At 40.3% G+C, this 20,816-nt stretch overlaps 1 protein-coding gene across 1 annotated transcript; it reads left to right on the forward strand.

Moving 5' to 3' along the window:
- The first annotated feature begins 727 nt into the window (after window positions 1-727).
- On the forward strand, window positions 728-20,516 carry npc1l1 (NPC1 like 1). The gene is made up of 20 exons (XM_002932574.5): window positions 728-971; window positions 3,270-4,601; window positions 8,135-8,349; window positions 8,956-9,056; window positions 9,739-9,911; window positions 11,305-11,433; window positions 11,792-11,974; window positions 12,096-12,210; window positions 12,353-12,480; window positions 14,197-14,334; window positions 14,882-14,971; window positions 15,061-15,251; window positions 15,452-15,567; window positions 15,726-15,852; window positions 15,966-16,021; window positions 16,640-16,790; window positions 17,331-17,562; window positions 18,062-18,175; window positions 18,467-18,629; window positions 20,264-20,516. Exons 1-20 carry the CDS (start codon window positions 918-920, stop codon window positions 20,404-20,406), a joined length of 3,951 nt encoding a protein of 1,316 aa, XP_002932620.2. The 5' UTR covers window positions 728-917; the 3' UTR covers window positions 20,407-20,516.
- The last annotated feature ends 300 nt before the right edge of the window (window positions 20,517-20,816 follow it).

The raw sequence follows: 20,816 nt of genomic DNA on the forward strand, positions 1-20,816 counted from the left end.
TCCTGGACTACTTTTCAGTAAACCTGTACTCACCTCACACACAGCCTCCCCATCCTGGACTACTTCCCCTTTACCTGTATATGTTGTACCTCACTTTTGAGGCAGTGCCTCAAACACTACCAATTACAGCAGTTATAACTCTCCTATTTCCGCCAAGAAGTCATCCCCCACTTAGAGTGTAAGCTGTATGGGCAGGGACCTTCTTCCTCTTTTAACATTTTAGCACTTTAATGTAATTAATTGTAACATAAATAACTGTTACTGTATGAATGATATACAGTTATTTATGTTATTTGAATGCATTACTGCATTACTCTGCATCCTTGTGCTATATGTACACACTGAAAGACCTAGGGTTGCCACCTGGCTGGTAAAAATAATAGTTTAGGATAAGCCAGTGCTGTTTTCCAGAAAAAATAAAAACCTGACTCAAACCCCTTTATTGATATAATATTTAGCACTCTGTTCCTAACCCCTGCGTTTGTTGCAGTCTGCCCTGACTCCTAAAGGTGCTGCACTGAAAGCAAACACACAGCTTAGAGCTACATGGGAAATAAACATGAGTGCTGTGTGTGAGCCATGCTCAGTGCCCTGTGGGGTAAGCGTTATCTTGTCCCCACCCTACCCCTTGCCCATGTTGAAGCTACACAGGCAGAGGAGGCTGCATCCGTGACTGAAACCCATGCACCCTCCCTTGTTGCTCTTCTCTGTCTGTTAATAAGAAGCAAGTTTTATCACCTCTGCTGCTCCCAATTGGCTCCTGTGCATGATACAGCCCTAGAAAAAGACAGATCAATATTATCTTGTTAGCTTTGCTGCTGGCTGCTGTCCCTCTCTGCTCCTGTTGGTAACATTCCACTCCGGGATAATATACAGCACCCTAATACTCGCCCAAGGACTGCGTTGGTGGCGTAAAGATGCTGCCCAAGATAATCCCAACACTGATACTGTGGGCAGTGTGCCATCTTAAAGTGAGTATCTTTCCGTATAGGGAAACTAGAGACAAGTTACAAATGAAATAACTTTTTTACTTAATTAAAAGTTAATGGGCTTCACATTAAAATAGTTTTGGGAGGGTTTCTTAAAACTTGGTAAAGATGAACAGATCAATATAGGACACTAATGGAGCCACAATACTGAAGGGCATCCAGCAATCTCTAGTTTTGTTCTACTAGTACAGCCCTGGACACCGCTAAATAAAAAACTGTACGACCCTTTGTAAAACTAGGTGAATTATTATTAAAACTCAGTTCGCTCTATAGAATAATTCTTTAATGTAACGATGGGCTCTTACGTACATATGCATAGTAGGTGCATGTTTTCTTCACAGTGTTTATCCATATCTATCAATCAACAGGATTAACTGACCGGTTAAATGCATTTATTTAAAATATTACATTTAATTAGATGCTATGACTAACTGCATTGGTGGGTTCTAATTTTTTTTAAAAAATTGGGTCTGCAGTGAAGGAATTAATGCATCATCTAGTGGAACATATATATAAAAAGTTATTTGCGCTATTGTTTCCTGTGTTTCCCTATTTACTTATTATAATGCTAATAGACCACTGTTTTGGGATGGTTTTATTGGGGGGGGGTCTAATGAAGTTACAATGTAACTGCTGGTCTAAATATGAAGCAGGAAGTTGAATTATCTACTATAGACACCTCACCATGATTCCATGGGAATTCTGTATATTTGTAAGGAAAGTTAGGTGAATTCCATACCAGTGACCCAAGTTTGGCCCCTTTCCAAACACTGAGTAAGATGACTTTTTTTTGCGTATATATTAAAACTTTGATTTACTCTGGACCCCCAGCCCCCTCCAAACCTCTGGGGCACCATTAGAGCTTGGGTGTACTGTCTTTGCTGTTATGCGTTTGCAAAAAAGGAGGAGGGGAAACAATGGATAAAATGAAATTTGCTCTCTTTTAGATTCAGAATCAATACCCTCGCCAGCCTGTAGCAATAGAAAGGAGGAGACCCAGTGTCTCTTGGAAGGATCAGGAGTATAAATGGTCCACTAGTGGTTAGGATTGTTGAATATATATGTACAGTAATTTTTGCTTCATAAGAACTGTCCAAACAGTTCTCTGAACAACTTTTTTATGCTTCCCCAGTTCTCTTCAATCTATTACCTATATACGGATGCAATGTTATGAGCCGGAACACACATAATTCTAGAATGCTTGGGTAATACCTTTGAAGGTGGCAGACCTGTAATAGAGGGTTTTATTATTTGTCTTTGGAGATAAATAAAACTGCTTGGTTTGAAAAGCTAGAACATATCTGTAACCAGATATCCGTATTCCACACTTTTGTATTTCTTTAGGGTGAAGACACAAAGAGCTACTAGTAGCAGCTACTTGTCGTGGCTACTAAAAAAGACAATGCTGATCATTTACTGATCATTTTCTCTACATGTGTTTTGGCAGAAGCAATTCTCAGTATTGCCTATGGCAGGGTATTTTCTGGAGTTTAGTAGCCATGAAAAAGTAGCTGCTACTAGTAGCACAGTGTGTCTTCACCCTTAAGGAAAGAAAAGTTCACAAAGGCTGTGTGTTCTTTATCTGTAGATAAAACCTATTGCTCTGCATTTGTTATATCTTAAATTGAGATTGTATCTCTTTCTGAGTAATCTCGTTGAGTGCTAATAATTCCTGCTACAGAATCTCTGCGTGCCATTTTTAGCTTTGGTATCTTTTGGCTCAAAAATACTTTGTAGTCAACTTATGGCCCTTTAGCTATAGTTAAATATGTAGATTTAGATTTATGTTCTATATCATTATGTTCTGTATCTTTTGTGGATTTTGACAAGAAAATGCATACTTTACACTAGCACCTATCTTCCAATAGCCTTATAGTGACATAAGTACAGTACCCCTTGGCAGTTTTTAGAGCTGTACCTATTAAAAATGGAGGTTGGATAACTGATATCCCACTAATATGCCTTTACAGAGGCAAATATCCCACTCCTTCAGGAACTGCTTGCATAGAACAATACTGATTATTTCCAAATGCTTCCTGCACAGGAACCCATTATCAGCATGGTTGAAGGGAGTTGAGTGACCTTTAAATGATATTTTTTTTTTATTAAAACAGTAATTTTTGAATTGCACTGCCTATTTGATTAGAAGTTAGCTCATGGTGTTGAAACAGACTGTTTTATTTTCCTGCCCTAACTATAATACCCTGAAATGTTGTTATATGACTGTGGTTTCTATAAAATGTCTGTGCATTGTACTGAAATCTTTTTTCAATGTTCCAGGTTGATGGAGTTACCACAATCCATCAAAAAGGCTACTGTTCCATGTATGAAGAATGTGGTTTGAACCCAGAAGTGTCAGGCAGTTTGATCAAACCTTTAATCCCCTGTGAATCCAATACAGAAGCTAAGAAAGTTAATGAGGTACACATGACATTTCTTAAAGATGTCTGCCCGCAGATGGTTACAGGAGAAGACAGTACATATGTCTGCTGTTCCATCAAACAGCTGCAGAGCATCAAAGCCAGCTTTGCACTTTCCAAAGTCATACTCAGCCGTTGCCCATCTTGTGCAGAGAACTTTGCCAATATTTACTGCCAGAACATCTGCAGTCCTGATCAGAGCACCTTTACCAATGTCACCCGCACCCACACCATGAACGTAAGTGGAAATATTGAACAGGGTGTTCTGGAGTATGACTGCTATTTCCGACGCCAGTTTGCTGATGAATCCTTCAACTCTTGTAAGAATGTACGTCTCCCTGCTACAGGGGGCTATGCTATAGCTGCCATGTGTGGTAAGTATGGGGCAGAACTGTGCACTAGTCAGCGTTGGCTGGATTTTCAAGGAGACACAAGCAATGGACTAGCTCCATTAGATATTAACTTTAATTTGATGGACAGTAACACAGAGATTGGCCACGGTATTGTGCCACACTATAGCAGAGTTTGGAGCTGTAGTGAAGGACCAGGAAATTCTACAGACAATGTGTGTACCTGTCAGGACTGCAAAGAGTCATGCCCCAAAATACCTGCTCCAGAACCTTTACCTGACCCATTCCAGATAGGGCATTTGGATGGCTTTTTGGTAGTAAGCTTGGCTGTTTTTGCAGCTTTGTTGTTGCTCTTCCTTCTGTTCTTTGTGATTAGCTGCTGTATAAATGCCAAAAAAGAAAAGAAAGAACCTAAAGAAATCCCACGGGTTACTCGAGCTGACCTGAACTGCTCAGAGAAACTGAGTCTAAAAACCAACAAGGCACTGTCCAGATCATTCAGATGGTGGGGCACTCTTGTAGCTTCATATCCCAAGACAGTTATTGGGGTATCTTTAATTGTCGTAATTATTCTCTCTGCTGGTATCATCCTGATCAGGCTTACCACTGACCCAGTGGAACTGTGGTCTGCTGTCAACAGCCAAGCAAGACAAGAGAAAGACTTTCATGATGCCAATTTTGGGCCATTTTTCAGAACGAACCAGCTAATCATCACAGCGAAGAACCGTGTTTCATATCCCTATGACTCTCTCTTTTTTGGAAAACTGAACTTTAGTGGTATTCTCTCCCCTGATACTATTATGGAAATGCTGGATCTGCAGGAAAAGGTGCAAAACATTGTGGTAAGTCTGAATGGCCCATCTTTATTCTCATGTTGTAGGGCACATTTTGATGCTAGAGTATGATAAATAGTAATATGCAGAATTATTCAATCTCTTGAGAATTTTAGAAACCATAAATTCCCATTTAGAGAACCATATAACAATGGGACATCCCTGTGATAAATAAAACTCATTGTGGACTTTTATAGGTTTATAGTAGTAGCTGAATAATGAAGCACTTTTTATACAGAGATGGAAACAGAAATGAGAGACCTTTTATGTGCAATTTAGCACACGTAGCAATGTATCTGTCCTGACTCATCTGCATTGGTATTTTAACCTTGAACTGAGGATGATTCATGGGGAAAATAAAGGAAAAATTGATAGGTGCCTTGTTCCTATTATGCATTAGTCACAATAATTGGTACTGGAATGTTCCCTATATACATATTTTATTTCCTCTTAACAACAGTGTTGTCCAACATGTAACAGACCTTGCATATTGCCTACAAACCAGCTAAGGGGTTTATGATGTCCTTGTATTTTTGTTGGTAGCTATTTGTTGTTATACTCATCTTTTTAACCCAAAATGGCCTAATACAGTGCTGTCCAACTTGTGGTACAGAGGGACGGAATTTTTCTGGCCTACATGGTGGAGGGTAATGGAAGCAAGTGATGACCACTCCCCATTTTTAAACAACATACACTTCAAACCACGCCCATGTTATCACAAGAGCTTTTAAGACCATGCCCACATTAATTGTGGCAGCACAGCAAAAACCCAAATGGTCGGTGTTCACTGTATGGATTGCACCCTTCATTCATATGTGAAAGAATTATATTATGTCATATTAAGACACACCCTTAAATCCATATGCCTCATCCTTCCTTGTGGATAGCACAATAACCCCCAGAATATAATTACAAACCTTTGGGACCATAAAATAACTATTTCCAAATGCTAACAAACTCCCACAACAAACTCCTGCCTGGTTCACCTCCCACAGGCAGCATAGGGCAGGCAGAGTATGGCACACACAGGCAGCATAGGGCAAGCAGAGTATGGCACACACAGGCAGCATAGGGCAAGCAGAGTATGGCACACACAGGCAGCATAGGGCAGGCAGAGTATGGCACACACAGACAACATAGGGCAGGCAGAGTATGGCACACACAGGCAGCATAGGGCAGACAGAGTATGGCACACACAGGCAGCATAGGGCAGGCAGATTATGGAACACACACAGGCAGCATAGTGCAGACAGAGTATGGCACACACAGGCAGGATAGGGCAAGCAGAGTATAACACACACAGAGGCAGGGTAGGGCAGGCAGAGTATAACACACACAGGCAGCATAGGACACACAGCGTATGGCACACACAGGCAGTATATGGCAGGCAGAGTATGGCACACACAGGCAGCATAGGGCAGGCAGTACATTCAGTGACACGATGCTGGCACTTGCCTTACAGTCTGAGCACTGCCCTTATATATACAGTATATATTAGTATTCAGTATTTAGTTCTTCTCTGTCTTTCTATTGTTTTCTTAGTTGCTTTCTTATCTACTGTTTTGTTTATGTGCATTTTTCCCCTTTTCTCTGCATTAGATACCCCCTAGCATTCCCCTACTTTCCATCCATAGTTATTGCCATGTGCACTGTGTGTTTCTCATTCCACCTGGAGACTTTTATTTGGCTAATAACTGACTGTAGGTAGATTTCTTTAAAAATAATCTGTTTCAGATACTTGAAGAACCTTTTGTTGTGTGGACCCATCTTGGTGCTATAATACCCCATGCATCCCAGCCTCTAGCCTTCACATAGTATTTGAAATGGAATGCTTTATGGCCATGTTAAAGGAATACTGTAATGGGAAAACATGAATTTTTCAAAACACATCAGTTAATATAGCTTCTCCAGCAGAATCCTGCATTGAAATCCGGTTTTCAAAAATTTTGATATTTCACATGGGGCTAGCCATATTCTTCATTTCCCAGGGTGCCACAGCCATGTGGCCTGTGCTCTGACAAACTTTAGTCGCACTTTACTGCTAAGTTGCAAGTTGAAATGACATCACTCCCCTCCCAGCAGCCAATCAGCAGAACAACAGGAAGGGAGCAAGATAACAGCTCCCAGTAGATATCAGAATAGCACTCAATAGTAAGAAATACAAGTCCGGCTTGGGACTCCTCCAGTTACATGGGAGTAGGAGAAACAATAGGTTAGCTGAAAGCAGTTCTAATGTGTAGCGCTGGCTCCTTCTGAAAGCTCAGACTCAGGCACAATGCACTGAGATAGCGCCTACACACCAATATTACAGCTAAAACAAATACATTTGTTGGTTCAAGAATAACATTTTAAATGGCAGTTAATTATTTGCTATGTAAACAGTGTAATTTAGAAATAAAAAGTTTACTATAAAAATCATGAAAGTATCCCTTTAAACAAGTCTGTATGTTTACATAACCCTAAACAAATATGCTCTTTCCTACTACTTCCATATAATCAGATTATGTTTTGTCTGGTACATTCTATAGTGTTATGTCTGTAAACCCATTTACGCAATATTTCTTGCCCAAGCCACCTTTGCACATTTCCGCCTTTAGCATATGTGTCTAGCCTTCTTTTTCTAGCTTTTCTTTTACTAGTTTCTAGTTTATGGCCACCTTAATAGCACTAGCTACTGTAGATCAAGTACCCTGCACAAGTCCCTTAAGAACTGCCAATATGACTGCCTACCAGCCTGTCTTTTTAGGGGATCTAATGGTTGTATTGATAAAAGGAAAAATCAAAGTGTCTCATTTTTTAACCACTGCTGTCCTTTGTATAGAAAGAATCAGCTTATCAGAGCAGTCCTGAATGGTAAAAAGGTACAGCCTGCTGCCATACTGATTTCACTAAAGCTTGTGCCCTGTACAGTCACTTAGGGATAATTATTACATTTCATTATAAAATTAGATGCAAGCCCAGTTAGGACAAACATTTACAAGTGAAATATAATCAAATCAACAACATATAACCCTGTCTGTAGGGGTTATATAGCAGGCACGTTTATAAAATATCAAAAGTTGCATGCCAATTTGCCACTATGTGGTCAACTGCTTTAAACAGGCTTTGAACTGACAGCTCTGAGCACTAACACCCATTCAAATCATTATTCCCCAAAGCAAACTGCAAATTGCTTGAGTTCAGTAGAGGCAGCCCATGTTCCATTGCACTGCTTTCCCTGTTGCTTATTAAGATAAATGGAATATCCACAAACACATCAACATTTTATTAGTGAGAGGAGAAAAGCACATGAGCAAAAACAAGGAGAAATGGAAATGTACCCTGAATATAAGTGTTGAAAGTATCTAGGATTCACTTAGCTGGACTGGGTAGGGGGATGTTCTTTGGCACACTGATTTCTTTTTTTCTGCAGAAATGAACACTACATTAAGGGAGAAAAGACAAACAATGTAAAAATGAAAGTTGCTAGGGCCTAAAAGTAAGGTACCTATGGCAATTTATGAAGTGTTCTGTTTGTTCTTCCCTCCGTTGTCTCACTTTAGGTGTGGTCGGAAAAACACCAGAAAAATGTCACTCTGAAAGATATTTGCTATGCTCCCCTGAACCCTTCCAACCCGACCCCCACAGACTGCTGTGTGAATAGCCTCATGCAATATTTCCAGAATGACCGTGCCAAATTTGACTTGGAGGTGACACAGACAATGTCTGGACAAACAGGCACTGTAGGATGGAGGGACCATTTTATGTACTGCGTCAAGTAAGAGTCATTGTTTGGTTGCACTATATTGAGTTGGAGAAGCTATATTAGTAACTCTATAAGCATTCAAGAAGAGTCTGTCTGTGGCTCACATGACCAAATAGTGCTAGTGGGGTAACTTATAGGGTCACCAGAGGCTTGGTGACAATGTTGCATGTGGCACTGAAAAAATAAACACTTACTGGTTATTAAAGTGATATTAACTAACTCTCAGTGCTATATAATGACTGCTTTCTGTAGGTAAGATAATACCTGCTCCGTGTAGTGTGCCAGATCATGGTTTTAGATAGAGTTACCAAATGGGAAGTGCATAAATTGCTTAGGAGGTTAGATCTGTCATCTGCAGGGTGGTCTGTCTGACTTCTGAGCTAACATACATGGCATTCAGGCAAATGCCAGAGGGGCTGCTATAAGATGCCATAGGCAGTCACTAGTTAGTGGGCTGGTGGGGGGGCTGTTTGGGCCACTGTGCAATTGAAATACCAGGGCCTATTTTGAATCCCAATCCAGAGCAAAACCATAGGTGACTACCACCCTGAGTCAGGGGGACTTGTTGAGGAGTTTTATTTCAGACCTGATTCTCACTGACGTGTCCTATCTCTGCAGCTCCCCCCTGTCGTTTAAGGACATCACAGATCTAGAGCTCAGCTGCATGGCTGATTATGGGGCCCCTGTCTTCCCGTTCCTTGCAGTTGGAGGATATAAAGGTAAAACTCTCTTTTTTTCCCTAAGAGTAATTTCTCTGCCTATTCAGTTTGATGAAAATAAGTGTTTCTCTTAAAGCAGTATAATTCTAAGGGATGACCTTGATTTTATATAAATGTGGGCAGGGTTTGTAGAAGATTGGAAGAAGTGCTGTAACTGGTTGGGGCCATAAAATGGGCATAACCTAATATGTCCCCTTTTCTGTAAAAAAAAACAAGTAGCAGTACTAACTAACTGGTCAAATAAATACATTACCATTATTACCTAAACAACTTCTTGTTGTATCTAATTAGTGCTTTAAGCCTTTTTAGAGCACCATGCAGTTGTTTTTCGCTATCATCTGGCTGTGAGTAGCCAAACACCCCTCACTTTATGGGCCTTGCAGTGCAGCAGTGGGAAAGTAAAGAAGCTTTACTGTGCCCAGGTTTGTCCCCTCTCTAGTAAGTGGTTGCTACCGTATCAGGGTCTCCAGCTGTTAATGAACCATGGCATTGACTGGAAGCTCTCAGGGGCAGCTGGGTGTTGTAGAAAAGCTTGAGAGCTGCATTACATTTATACCAAACAAGGTCAAGTATGAGCAACCACCACTAATCATATCCCATCCCAGCAATAAGGCATTAGTTCTGTTGCACACACCCATTCCTTTTCTGTTCTTCCTCCATATTTTATCTTCTCTCTATGCAGATGGCCAGTTCTCTGAGGCAGAGGCTCTTATTCTCACCTTCTCACTGAATAATTATCCCCGTACTGACCCTCGCTTTGACTTTGTGTTGCTTTGGGAGAAGAGGTATCTGGAGATCATAAAGGAATATAAGGAGAATCCCAAAAGCAACCTGACCTTTGGTTACATGGCTGAGGTAAGAGTAGCTTGTAAAATCACAAATTTTCTTGTTTAGTTTTTTATTTCGATACATTTTTATTTGTCTTTAAAAGATTGTATGTCTGTATGTCTCACAGTTACTTGAAGGCGTAAGTATCATTTGATACAAAACCACAAATTATTTAAAACTTTGAAACAACCAACATTTCACATATGAGCGAGCAGCATTATTATATTGATTAAAACAGGTATAATGCCTGTAGCTGCCTGTTTATTGCTTATAAAACTTACTGCAATGTTTTCTTTTTATTTCTTCTTCCCCACCATAACAATCACCATTATCAGCATGGTGAGTACTGCTGTCTTGCTGTGCAGGGGCCCCAGTTTTTATTCCAGCCAGGACACTTTCTGTAAGGAGTTTGTTAACTGGCTCCTAATAACATTCACCACAGTGAACATGATAGGGCCCTTAGATATGAAATGGATTCTGTCAGGGGAAAACATGTTTTTTGCAAAACGCATCAGTTAATAGAGCTTTTCCAACAGAATCCTGTATTGAAATCTGTTTTTAAAAAAGCAAAGGTATTTTTAGTTTCCCAGGTGCCCCCAGTCATGTGACTTGTGCTCTGCTAAACTTCAGTTACTCTTTACTACTGTGCTTCAAGTTTGAGTGGTATCACCCCCTCCCTTTCCAGTACAGCAGCCAATCAACAGAACAATGGGAAGGTAGCACGATAACAGCTCCCTGACACCTGCATTGCTAAAATGCTCCCATGCCCCATCTAGTGGTAGATACAAGAATAGCACTTAATAGTATAAATCCAAGTTCAGCTCAGCCAAGTCATGACTCCTCCAGTTACATGGGAGTAGGAGAAACAATAGGTTAGCTGAAAGCAGTTCTAATGTGTAGCGCTGGCTCCTTCTGAAAGCTCAGACTCAGGCACAATGCATTGAGATGGTGCCTACACACCAAAATCACAACAAAAAAAATACTTTTATTGGTTCAAAAATAAAAAATGAATTATTTGCAATGTGAACAGTGTAATATAGTAATAAAAGCTATACCCTAAAAATCATGACAGAATCCCTTTAAGCTTCACTGGGGTAAGGAGTGATGTGAATGATGAGATGGTGTCTAAGACCATTAACGGTAACACTGGGTACATTTTTTAATGTAGAATTTTTTAATGAATCATGTGACACAACCAAATATAACTGATGACACCATTAAACATGGTCTCCAAATATCAAGAAAATGGTCTATAAATATTCTATTTTTTATTATTATTATAGAGATCTATAGTACAGATAAACCTGTAGCATTGACCTCTCTGCTTGCCTCTATCTTTCTTTGTCTGGCCCTCTATCTCTCTCATGTTCTTTGTCTAATCCCACCCTTTACTCAGTATTTAATACCTTCTTATTAATAGCGCTCCCTTGAGGATGAAATTAATCGAACCACCACAGAAGACATTCCCATCTTTACCATCAGCTACCTGGTGATCTTCATCTACATAGCGTTGGCCCTGGGCGAGTACAGCAGCTGCCGGCGAGTGTTGGTAAGGAGCTGGTTTAATGTCTATTCCTCATTACAAAATCACCAGTGAATACATTGATAACAAGATATAGAACAATGTGAACACATGTCCCCTGGTGCAAAATTTAATCTAAACCACTTTTCTTATTGCCCCCAAACATTCATACACATAGTCAAGAGCAACTTTCTTTCATTCCTCTCCTTCTATACCTCTATAATACATAAACCATGTCTGTGGGACATGTGGTATTGATCTAATTCTTTACATTTCTGGGGGTCCCAACTATCCACAGAGGTCAGAAACCCTTCCCTGTAGTTATGTTCCTGATTCCAGTCATTTTGTTTTCAAGACTTCTGACTATGCCTGTATCTCTATTTAGGTTGACTCCAAGGTGACTTTGGGTTTAGGAGGGATCCTTGTGGTCCTTGGAGCAGTATTGTCATCCATAGGATTCTACTCATATATAGGAATTCCATCCACATTGATCATTGTGGAGGTCGTTCCCTTCCTGGTGCTGGCAGTTGGAGCAGACAATATCTTCATCTTTGTTCTAGAGTTACAGGTAGGATAAGTTAGACGCAGAGCATTACTTTTCTATAAAACTTCTGCTAACGATCTGCAGATAATGGCTCTTTTGTCCTACACATCAGTGGCTTAAAGAGATTTATTTTGTCTGTTTGCAGAGAGATGATCGAAGACCTGGAGAGCGGAGGGAGGAACAGATTGGAAGAGTTCTAGGCAATGTGGCCCCCAGCATGCTGCTGTGCAGTGTTTCTGAGTCCTTGTGCTTCTTTTTGGGTAAGACTCACTTAATAACCATAAGAACACAGAAAACGTCTATGTAACAGAATAATATTTAAAGCCCTTGCTAAGTAAGGTTTATCATTGTGCCTTGACTGTCTACCATGTCTTTGTACAAATCCACTGTTTTTACCTCCAGGTGCTCTCACAAAGATGCCCGCTGTCCGTACCTTTGCCCTGAATGCTGCACTTGCCATCCTGCTGGACTTCGTGCTTCAGATCTCCATGTTTGTTGCTCTTGTGTCACTAGACAGCAAAAGACAGGAGGTAAATACATGACTCAGCTACCCTGTGTTATTTGTGTTATTCTGAACCAAACCTGGCATTTTATCCTAGCATATATAAACTCTGCATGCACTAAGCAACCAGATAGAACTGGGTAGTACATCATAATTGTGCCACCATATCATTGTGGGTCTAATAGATAAAAAAGGAAAAATAAATACAATATAATCAGTAAATCTTGTGTTCTGTGAGTGCTAATGGGACAGGTTATGAACCTGGTATTCTAGAAATGCAGTGGTATAATTGTAAGTTAAAGAGGAACTCCACCTAAACACAACAAAATTTAAAGCAACTTTGCAATATACATCAGTTAAAACAATATGCAGGCTTTCCATGATTATTAATGTAATAATTGTTTGGAACAGTTCCCTAAGCCCCACCCCCTGTTCCCCTGCTGATCTGGCTGACTACTTTGAGACAACACAATTCCATGCAAATGTGATGTCAATAAGAAAAGCAGCATCACAGTGCAATGCATTGTGGGTTATGTAGTTTCTGCATGCTGTTTGTAAGCTGTGGAGAAGTTGTTACAATTTGCAACATCGGTGATTTAGTCCCTCTCCTACCAGTATTTCAAATGATGCAGAAAGAAAACTGTTTTGCAGTTGGATCTCAGCCTATAAAAATGGTTTATTCATACATTTTGAAGGAACAGAAAGCCAGGGTTCCTCTTTAATTGGCTCCACAGCAAAACACGTTTGCCCCTACATCCTCATAACTTTCAGAGAGATGAGCACAAATATACTGAAAATGCACACATATGGAATACCAACCATGCCTCTTACAGTTCAATGCCCAAGGACTGCTGTTTCTGTGTAATCCCTAGAGCAGTGATCCCCAACCAGTGGTTCGTGAGCAACATGTTGCTCCCCAACCCTTTGGATGTTGCTCCCAGTGTCCCCAAAGCAGGTGCTTAATTTTAAATTTCTGGCTTGGAGGCAATTGTTGATGGCATAAAACCAATTGTAAAGCCAAACAGAGGCTTCAGTCCACATAGAGGCTACCAAATAGCCAATTATAGCTCTTATTTGCCGCCCCAGGAACTGTTTTCATGCTTGTGTTGCTCCCCAACACTTTTTCCGTTTGACTGTGGCTCTTGGGTATAAAAGGTTGGGGATCCCTGCCCTAGAGAGACACAGCTGTTTCCACTGGATGCCCTAGAGAGACACAGCTGTTTCCACTGGATGCCCTAGAGAGACACAGCTGTTTCCACTGGATGCCTTTTTTGCTTTGTTAAAAGGGAGAGGTGTTTCTGTTTGTGTAAGACAAAGGTTTCACACACAGTTTGCAGGGAAAGCCCTAACACTGACTGAACGTTTGTCTTAGAGTAAAACAGGAATATCATTGTATGTGCGACTGGTCAGCCTGCCATATGCACACCCATCACATACTCATTGAGTCTTGAGTAATCTAAGCAGGTGGCTTAGATCCAAACAAGCTGAATGCCTATCATGTAGGAAAATGCAACACTAAACAAACAGAAATGTGAACATAAAGAATGGTGAATTCACAGGAAAGGATACGATGAGGTGCATAATTTATTAAGATCAAAGCAGAAGATTATGGGAAGGTAGTGAAGGGGAATCTCATCCTGAACAAATTATTTAATTTTTAAATCAGAACTACTCTGTTCTGTAACATTTGGACAGACAGTGCCTTTGGGAAATTGCATTATGTCTATGCTCCTCTTGCCTTCAGGCATCACGTTATGACATCTGCTGCTGTATTAAGACCAAAACTGAAAAACCCAAGAAGAAATCCAAAGGACTGTTGGTCCCATTCATGAAAAAAGTTTATAGCCCCATACTGTTGAACCCAGTCAGCAGATTCATAGTAGTGAGTACACCCCCTCCATGATCTCCTCTGTAAATTTGTTTTTGTTTCTATATCTTTTTCCATTTGCTTACCTGTTGTTTAGCACTGATGTATACCACTTCAAACTGTCTCTTTGCTCTTTTTTTTACCTTTTGTACAATACCCCTGATTTCCTCTTTATGGGGGGGAGAGCAAATGGCTAAAAAGCCACCACAAAACTATTCTAATTTTTCTTACTTTGTTTCCATAATGTAATAACCCACTTTTCAATGTATAACTTTTGTACATTGCTTGTGCTCTCCTTTATATAACCCCTATGCTTAGATCCTGCTTCATCTGTATTTGAATGCAGCCTATGTTCTCCCTATGGATCACTACTCAGGGGGTTATGTAATAAACGCCACTAAGTTTGCCCAGGGGCAGTACCCCATCAGCAGGTAGTGTTTACTGGTCACCTTGCATCTTATTGGTATGAGTTATTGCACCTGGGCAAACTTAGTGCCTTTAATTATATATAGGGTCTTTTTGTATTCCTCCTTTAATATGCGATTCTTTCTTGTTTACATAGATGGTGGTATTTATCTTTATGTTTTGTGCTGGCCTCTATTTTATGATGCACACTCGTGTGGGTCTAAATCAGGAGCTCTCAGTGCCACTGGTGAGTGCCATAATGAAAATCCAGCCAGTATATGTTTCATTACTTATCTTGTTATTTCATGAACAGTCCCTGACAATGCACTCCAACAGGACTCATACGTCCTGGATTATTTTGATTATCTTAACAGGTATTTGGAGGTTGGTGTCCCCACCTATTTTGTTACCACAACGGGTTACAACTTCTCCAGTTTAGATGGGATAAATGGCATCTGTTCTAGTGTTGGATGTGACGGTGACTCTTTAACACAGAAGATTCAATATGCCACCGAGTATCCTGATCGGTATGTTTAGTTTATTGTTGGACAAGGCTTTCCTAATGTTTTGGGGCTTATTTCTTTTAACTACTTTCGTAGGATCTATACTGTTCTAACTGATGTTAGTCATTTTAATCCTGGAATGGATGTAACATCATTTTAAGTGGAATGGAGCAGTACTATGATGGCACATTGCCCATGATCTGCTATGTTGCTTCCTATCCCAGCTCTTACTTGGCTATCCCTGCATCTTCCTGGGTGGATGACTTTATTGACTGGTTGAACCCAACATCTGATTGCTGCCGCCTTCTTCTAAATGGGACATTCTGCTCATCAACAAGTGGTGAGTACCTCCAGAGACATGTCTGTGGGCCTGGCAAGGGAAGATCATTATTTGATGGACTGAATTACCAGTCTAGAGTTGTTATAGTCTTTGTCCAAATGACATTGCTTTATAAACTTTGGATCTGCTTTAAAATTTCTGATTTTTTTCAAACACAGCATTGCCTGGCTGCTTGAGAAAGTGTATGCCAAGTACCACTGGTGCACTAAGGCCAAACCTGGAACAATTTAACACATATTTGCCAGTATTTCTGAATGACTATCCAAATCTGAAATGTCCAAAGGGGTAAGTGACACTGTATAAACAAGAAAAATACTAATACAGATTATTTGACAATTATACAAAAACAAAGCTTGATGGGAAACTAAGGGTCACAGTGCAATGTGATTTTTCCACAGGGGTCTGGGAGCGTATGATAACTCTGTGAAATTTAATGATCAGGGAGAGATTGCAGGTAAATAAAATATTCTACAAATCTTTGTGAAATGGTTACCCTCTTTATACAGCAAAGGACTCTAGATTGTGAGTGGTAGAACACTGGACCATGGTTAGCTGACAATCCAGTTACACAACTACCCAACTGACTCACAAATCATATTTATACAGTAGATGCCTTTTTCAGCTAGAAAAGCCTCTGACCCATTATTGAAAACCAGTTACTCATTACCGCAACTCTCCGTTGGGAATTCCATGACCTGACTGCCCTATGCAATTATCTTCCTGTGCTAATAATGACAGCAACTACTGGTTGCCTTCTAAGCCTTCTAAGCGCCTGTAAATACAAGCCAGTGAGTCACATCCTAATTAATTAGTGCCTCTTATTGCTAAGGAAATACCCACCTGCAGCCTACTGCACACTTGGCCACAGTTGTTGGACCCCTCTTGCATACTGGGTCCCAGGCTGCAAATCCAACTGTTTCAATAATTATTCTCCACTGTCTTTATACCTCCCTTAGTCATCATAATATGCATGATGTCTTTGGATTTGTATCCAAATACGGTGTGTAAAAATGTTTGACATCATGTTTGACAAAAATGACTTGACATCATCTATCTCTGGATTTCCCTCCAGCTACTCGTTTCATGGCCTTTCACACGCCTCTGAAGAATTCCCAGGAGTACACAGCTGCCCTGAAAACGGCACGGGAACTTGCTGCCAACATTACAGAGTCACTGAGAAAGGTGCCAGGAACTGATCCAAATTTTAGAGTTTTCCCTTACACGTAAGTGAGCAAGTTACAACCTTTGCCCCCCACATACATACTTTTTGTGCTCCTGTCTCCCTCTATGTATTTTATCATACCTCCTTTCATCCTACCTTCCAATGGTCCCAGTTTAGAGGACCAGCCACAGATTTTAGACCCCCAAATGAGGTGCAGCTTATCAATAGCTTATTTCCTTCACCACTTATGCCACTCCACCTGCTTGTACAGATAGGGGGCACATTGGAAATATTTCCTCTCGATCTGCTGCTGCTCTGTGATGCCCCAGAACGATTGGGAAAGTGATAATGGAATTATATGATCAAAACTAGGGTTGTTGCAGTTTCTTCAAAGCCAGAGGAGCATTGCCCCACTAGTTATGGCTGACATGGCGAAAACAGCAGTGCTTACATGTGGTGCAGCTAAATGATCATTTGCATTTCTGCTGTCATTGCCCTGCTCCATGTGTTTCACTAAAGTAGTTGGCCTCCATCCATGCTTTAATAGTTTTGCTGCTTCTGTGTTCTTTTCATGACCCATAAACCCTTGTTTATATTGCAGGATCACATATGTGTTTTATGAGCAATACATGACCATCGTACAGGAGGGACTCTTCACATTGGCTCTCTGTTTAATACCTACATTTGCTGTGTGCTGTATCCTGTTGGGCATGGACCTGCGCTCTGGGTTTATTAACCTTATCACTATCATAATGATTCTTATCGACACAATGGGCGTCATGACTCTTTGGGGCATAGATTACAATGCCATCTCACTCATCAACCTGGTGACGGTCAGTATAACTTTATATATGTTGGTAACTCCTAACAATCTTCTAATCTCTAATTTATCTTAGATTAACTCAGGTCAGCTTTTTTACTATTTGGGCTTATGGGTGAAGACACACTGAGCTACTAGTAGCAGCTACTTTTTCATGGCTACTAAACTCCAGAAAATACCCTGCCATAGACAATACTGAGAATTACCTCTTATGAAACACACATAGAGACAGCTATCAGTAAATGATCAGCATTGTCTATTTTATTAGCCAGGACAAGTAGCTGCGACTAGTAGCTCTGTGTGTCTTCACCCTAAAGGCACACTATCATCAGTTTCCCTTTTTTAATATTATTTCATTTGCATGCACTTAAAGTTAGTGCTGGAAAGTTTCTTGTTACTAAATAGGTCTAGTTTCCATAAAAATGACACATTTTAAATCTGCAAATGTTCTGCCTTGAACTCCTTATCTCCACTATTCTTTAATTCCTAATATTTCCCCCTCTCTCCCACAGGCTGTTGGAATATCAGTGGAATTTGTCTCACATCTCACTCGTTCCTTTGCCATCAGCAGTAAACCTAACAAAGTGGAGCGAGCCAAAGAAGCAACAATCAATATGGGGAGCGCGGTGAGTGTGAGGGTTCTGGGTAGCTTTAATGAAACTGTAGAAGGAAGTTGGTTATTAGAGAGTCGATAAATATTTGGCTATATATAATTTAGTGTACAGGTCCTTTGACTTTACACCAAAATATATATGGCCAAATATCTATCAACTAAATGGGAAAACATAGCACATGAAAAACAGTAAATATTACTGAAGAGAGAGGGCACACAACTATGAAAGGCTTCAGATAAGATATATAACACAGGAGTAACTCTTTACTCATTATTTATGGTCTAATCCTCATCTCTATGGCAGGTGTTTGCTGGAGTTGCCATGACCAACCTTCCAGGGATCATTGTGCTGGCCTTTGCCAAAGCCCAACTCATCCAGATATTCTTCTTTCGCCTAAATCTAACCATCACCCTTCTTGGACTCGTGCACGGACTCATCTTTCTACCTGTGGTGCTAAGTTACTTTGGTAAGTGAACATACAGCATACTGTGTGGTATTAGAAGTTATATTTAAACACCTAAAAGGTTATTAAATTTAATAGAATTTAGGGTAGCAACGTCAGCAACTTTCCTTTGGCAAACATGCAGCAGGATACCAAGTTATATACATCATCTCATAAGGATGATTTTTAGTTTTATTATAAAGCAGTAATGGAAAATTGATTTGCTTTCACACTTACTACCTAGTACTGTAATGAGCTAAGTTAAAGAAAAGATAATGATCTCTGTATGACCAGCCCCCTCCCTTTATCCTGTTGTGATTCTTTTGTCCAACCATTCCATTAGAGTAGTGATGATATCACATACAGTCTTTGGCATTATGGTTGTTACATAAACTTTCATGCCCAATCATTCACCTGCACAGCTGCTGAAGAGATGGAGGAATGAGACCGTACAATCTGCATTAAATTAATTCTGCAAACTAGGGTTATTGTAGAATTATGAAAGGGGTTGTTCACCTTTGGGTAAACTTTTTTCATGTTTTATTACTTTTAGTTTATTCATGAAATCTTTTTCTGCAGCTCTCTAGCTCTCTATCTGGTCGCTAGGGTCCAAATTACCTTAGCAACCAGGGAGTAGTTTGAATGAAAGACTGGTATATGAATAGGAGAGGACATAAATAAGTTAGAAAAAGAAACAATAACAATGAAATTGTAATCTCACAGAGCAATCGTTTTTTGGCTGCCGGGGTCAGTGACCCCGATTTGAAAGCTGCAAAAAGTTAAAAGAAGGAGGCAAATAATTAAAAAAACTAATGAAAATCAGTTGAAAAGTTTCTTACAATTGGCCATTATAAAACATACTAACAGTTAACTTGAAGGCGAACCACTGCTTTATTCAAGAGTCAAATTAATTAAAACTTATAGTGCTCCTCTGTGCACTTTTGCAATTTACATGGATTTTCAGTTTTTTTGTGGTTTGAGATCACAGCAGTTTTAGACAAGTTATAAAACCTAGGGTGCTGTGAAGTTTTGGATTTTTCTTTAAAGGAACAGTTCAGTGTAAAAACGAAACTGGGTAAAATAGACAGACTGCACAATCTATAAAGGCTGGAGTGGGCAGATGTCTAACATAATGGCCAGAACACTACTTCCTCCTTTAGCAGTCAGTAACCAATCAGTGACTTGAGGGGGGGCCCATATGGGACATAACTGCTCAGTTAGTTTGCATCTGAATCTGACCTGTCTGCTCACAAACTAACTGAACAGTTTTAAATTAATAAATTTAGGCAAATGCATCTGTTTCGCTGGCAAACTATATATTAAGCAGTAACTTTGTTGCAGGTAGGGTTGTCATCTTTTTTGTAATTAAATACTGGCCTTTGGGTGGGGTTATAGGATGTGATGTCATATGGGGGTGGGGAAATGAGGGGTGTGGTCAGGAATGGGTGTGGTGTGGGCGGGAATGGGTGTGGTGTGGGCGGGAATGGGTGGGGTGTGGTCAGGAATGGGTGGGACGTGGACAGGAATGGGTGGGACGTGGGCGGGAATGGGTGGGGTGTGGGTAGGACAATCCTTATAAGGGCTGGCTGGACGGCAACCCTAGTGTAAGTGAAAATAATTGTACATGATTTGTGCTAATATTATTGTTTCTTGTGCAGGTCCTGGAATTAACCGAGCTGTATTACTGGAGCAGCAGGAGGAAGAGGAGAAGGAAAGGAGAAAGCAGGAAGCCAGGAAGGTTGAAGAGAATGGACACAGCAATCTTAGCTTTGCAGAGGAGGGGAAACCGCCCCCAAGTTAGATCCAATACAGAACAGCACCAAAGACAGACATTTCTGCACCATGGCTAAGGCTAAAGCTATGGCTTAAGGACTAGTGCATGAACTTTTACATGTGGAAATTGTCACAAAAGCAGCTAACGATGGCCATCATGGACACAGTCGTGCATCACATGACCTCCACCACTGCATATTCACTGCATAAGCAGTTCAATAAAGCTGGCTCTGAAGACTTCACTGACTGAATTATACATCGCAGCATTTTGGGGGGATGGGACAGCGAAACCAAAAAAATGAACAAAACATATTTATACGAGAAAAATTCATTTATTCGTTCATGTCTTATAATGAAAATTGTGTAATAAAATAAACTTATTTTTTCTAATAACTTGTCTCACGCAGAAAGCACCCTCTAATTATATGTATAAACCTG

The sequence above is a fragment of the Xenopus tropicalis genome, chromosome 3 (assembly GCF_000004195.4).
Source record: "Xenopus tropicalis strain Nigerian chromosome 3, UCB_Xtro_10.0, whole genome shotgun sequence".
NCBI classification, from domain to species: Eukaryota; Metazoa; Chordata; class Amphibia; order Anura; family Pipidae; genus Xenopus; species Xenopus tropicalis.

Excerpts from the sequence above, each read along its gene's own strand:
- npc1l1 (XM_002932574.5), top strand. The coding sequence starts at position 918 with ATGCTGCCCAAGATAATCCCAACACTGATACTGTGGGCAGTGTGCCAT. Across the intron at positions 8,350-8,955 it reads CATTTTATGTACTGCGTCAA|CTCCCCCCTGTCGTTTAAGG; the intron begins GTAAGAGTCATT and ends CTATCTCTGCAG. Across the intron at positions 11,975-12,095 it reads TCTTTGTTCTAGAGTTACAG|AGAGATGATCGAAGACCTGG; the intron begins GTAGGATAAGTT and ends GTCTGTTTGCAG.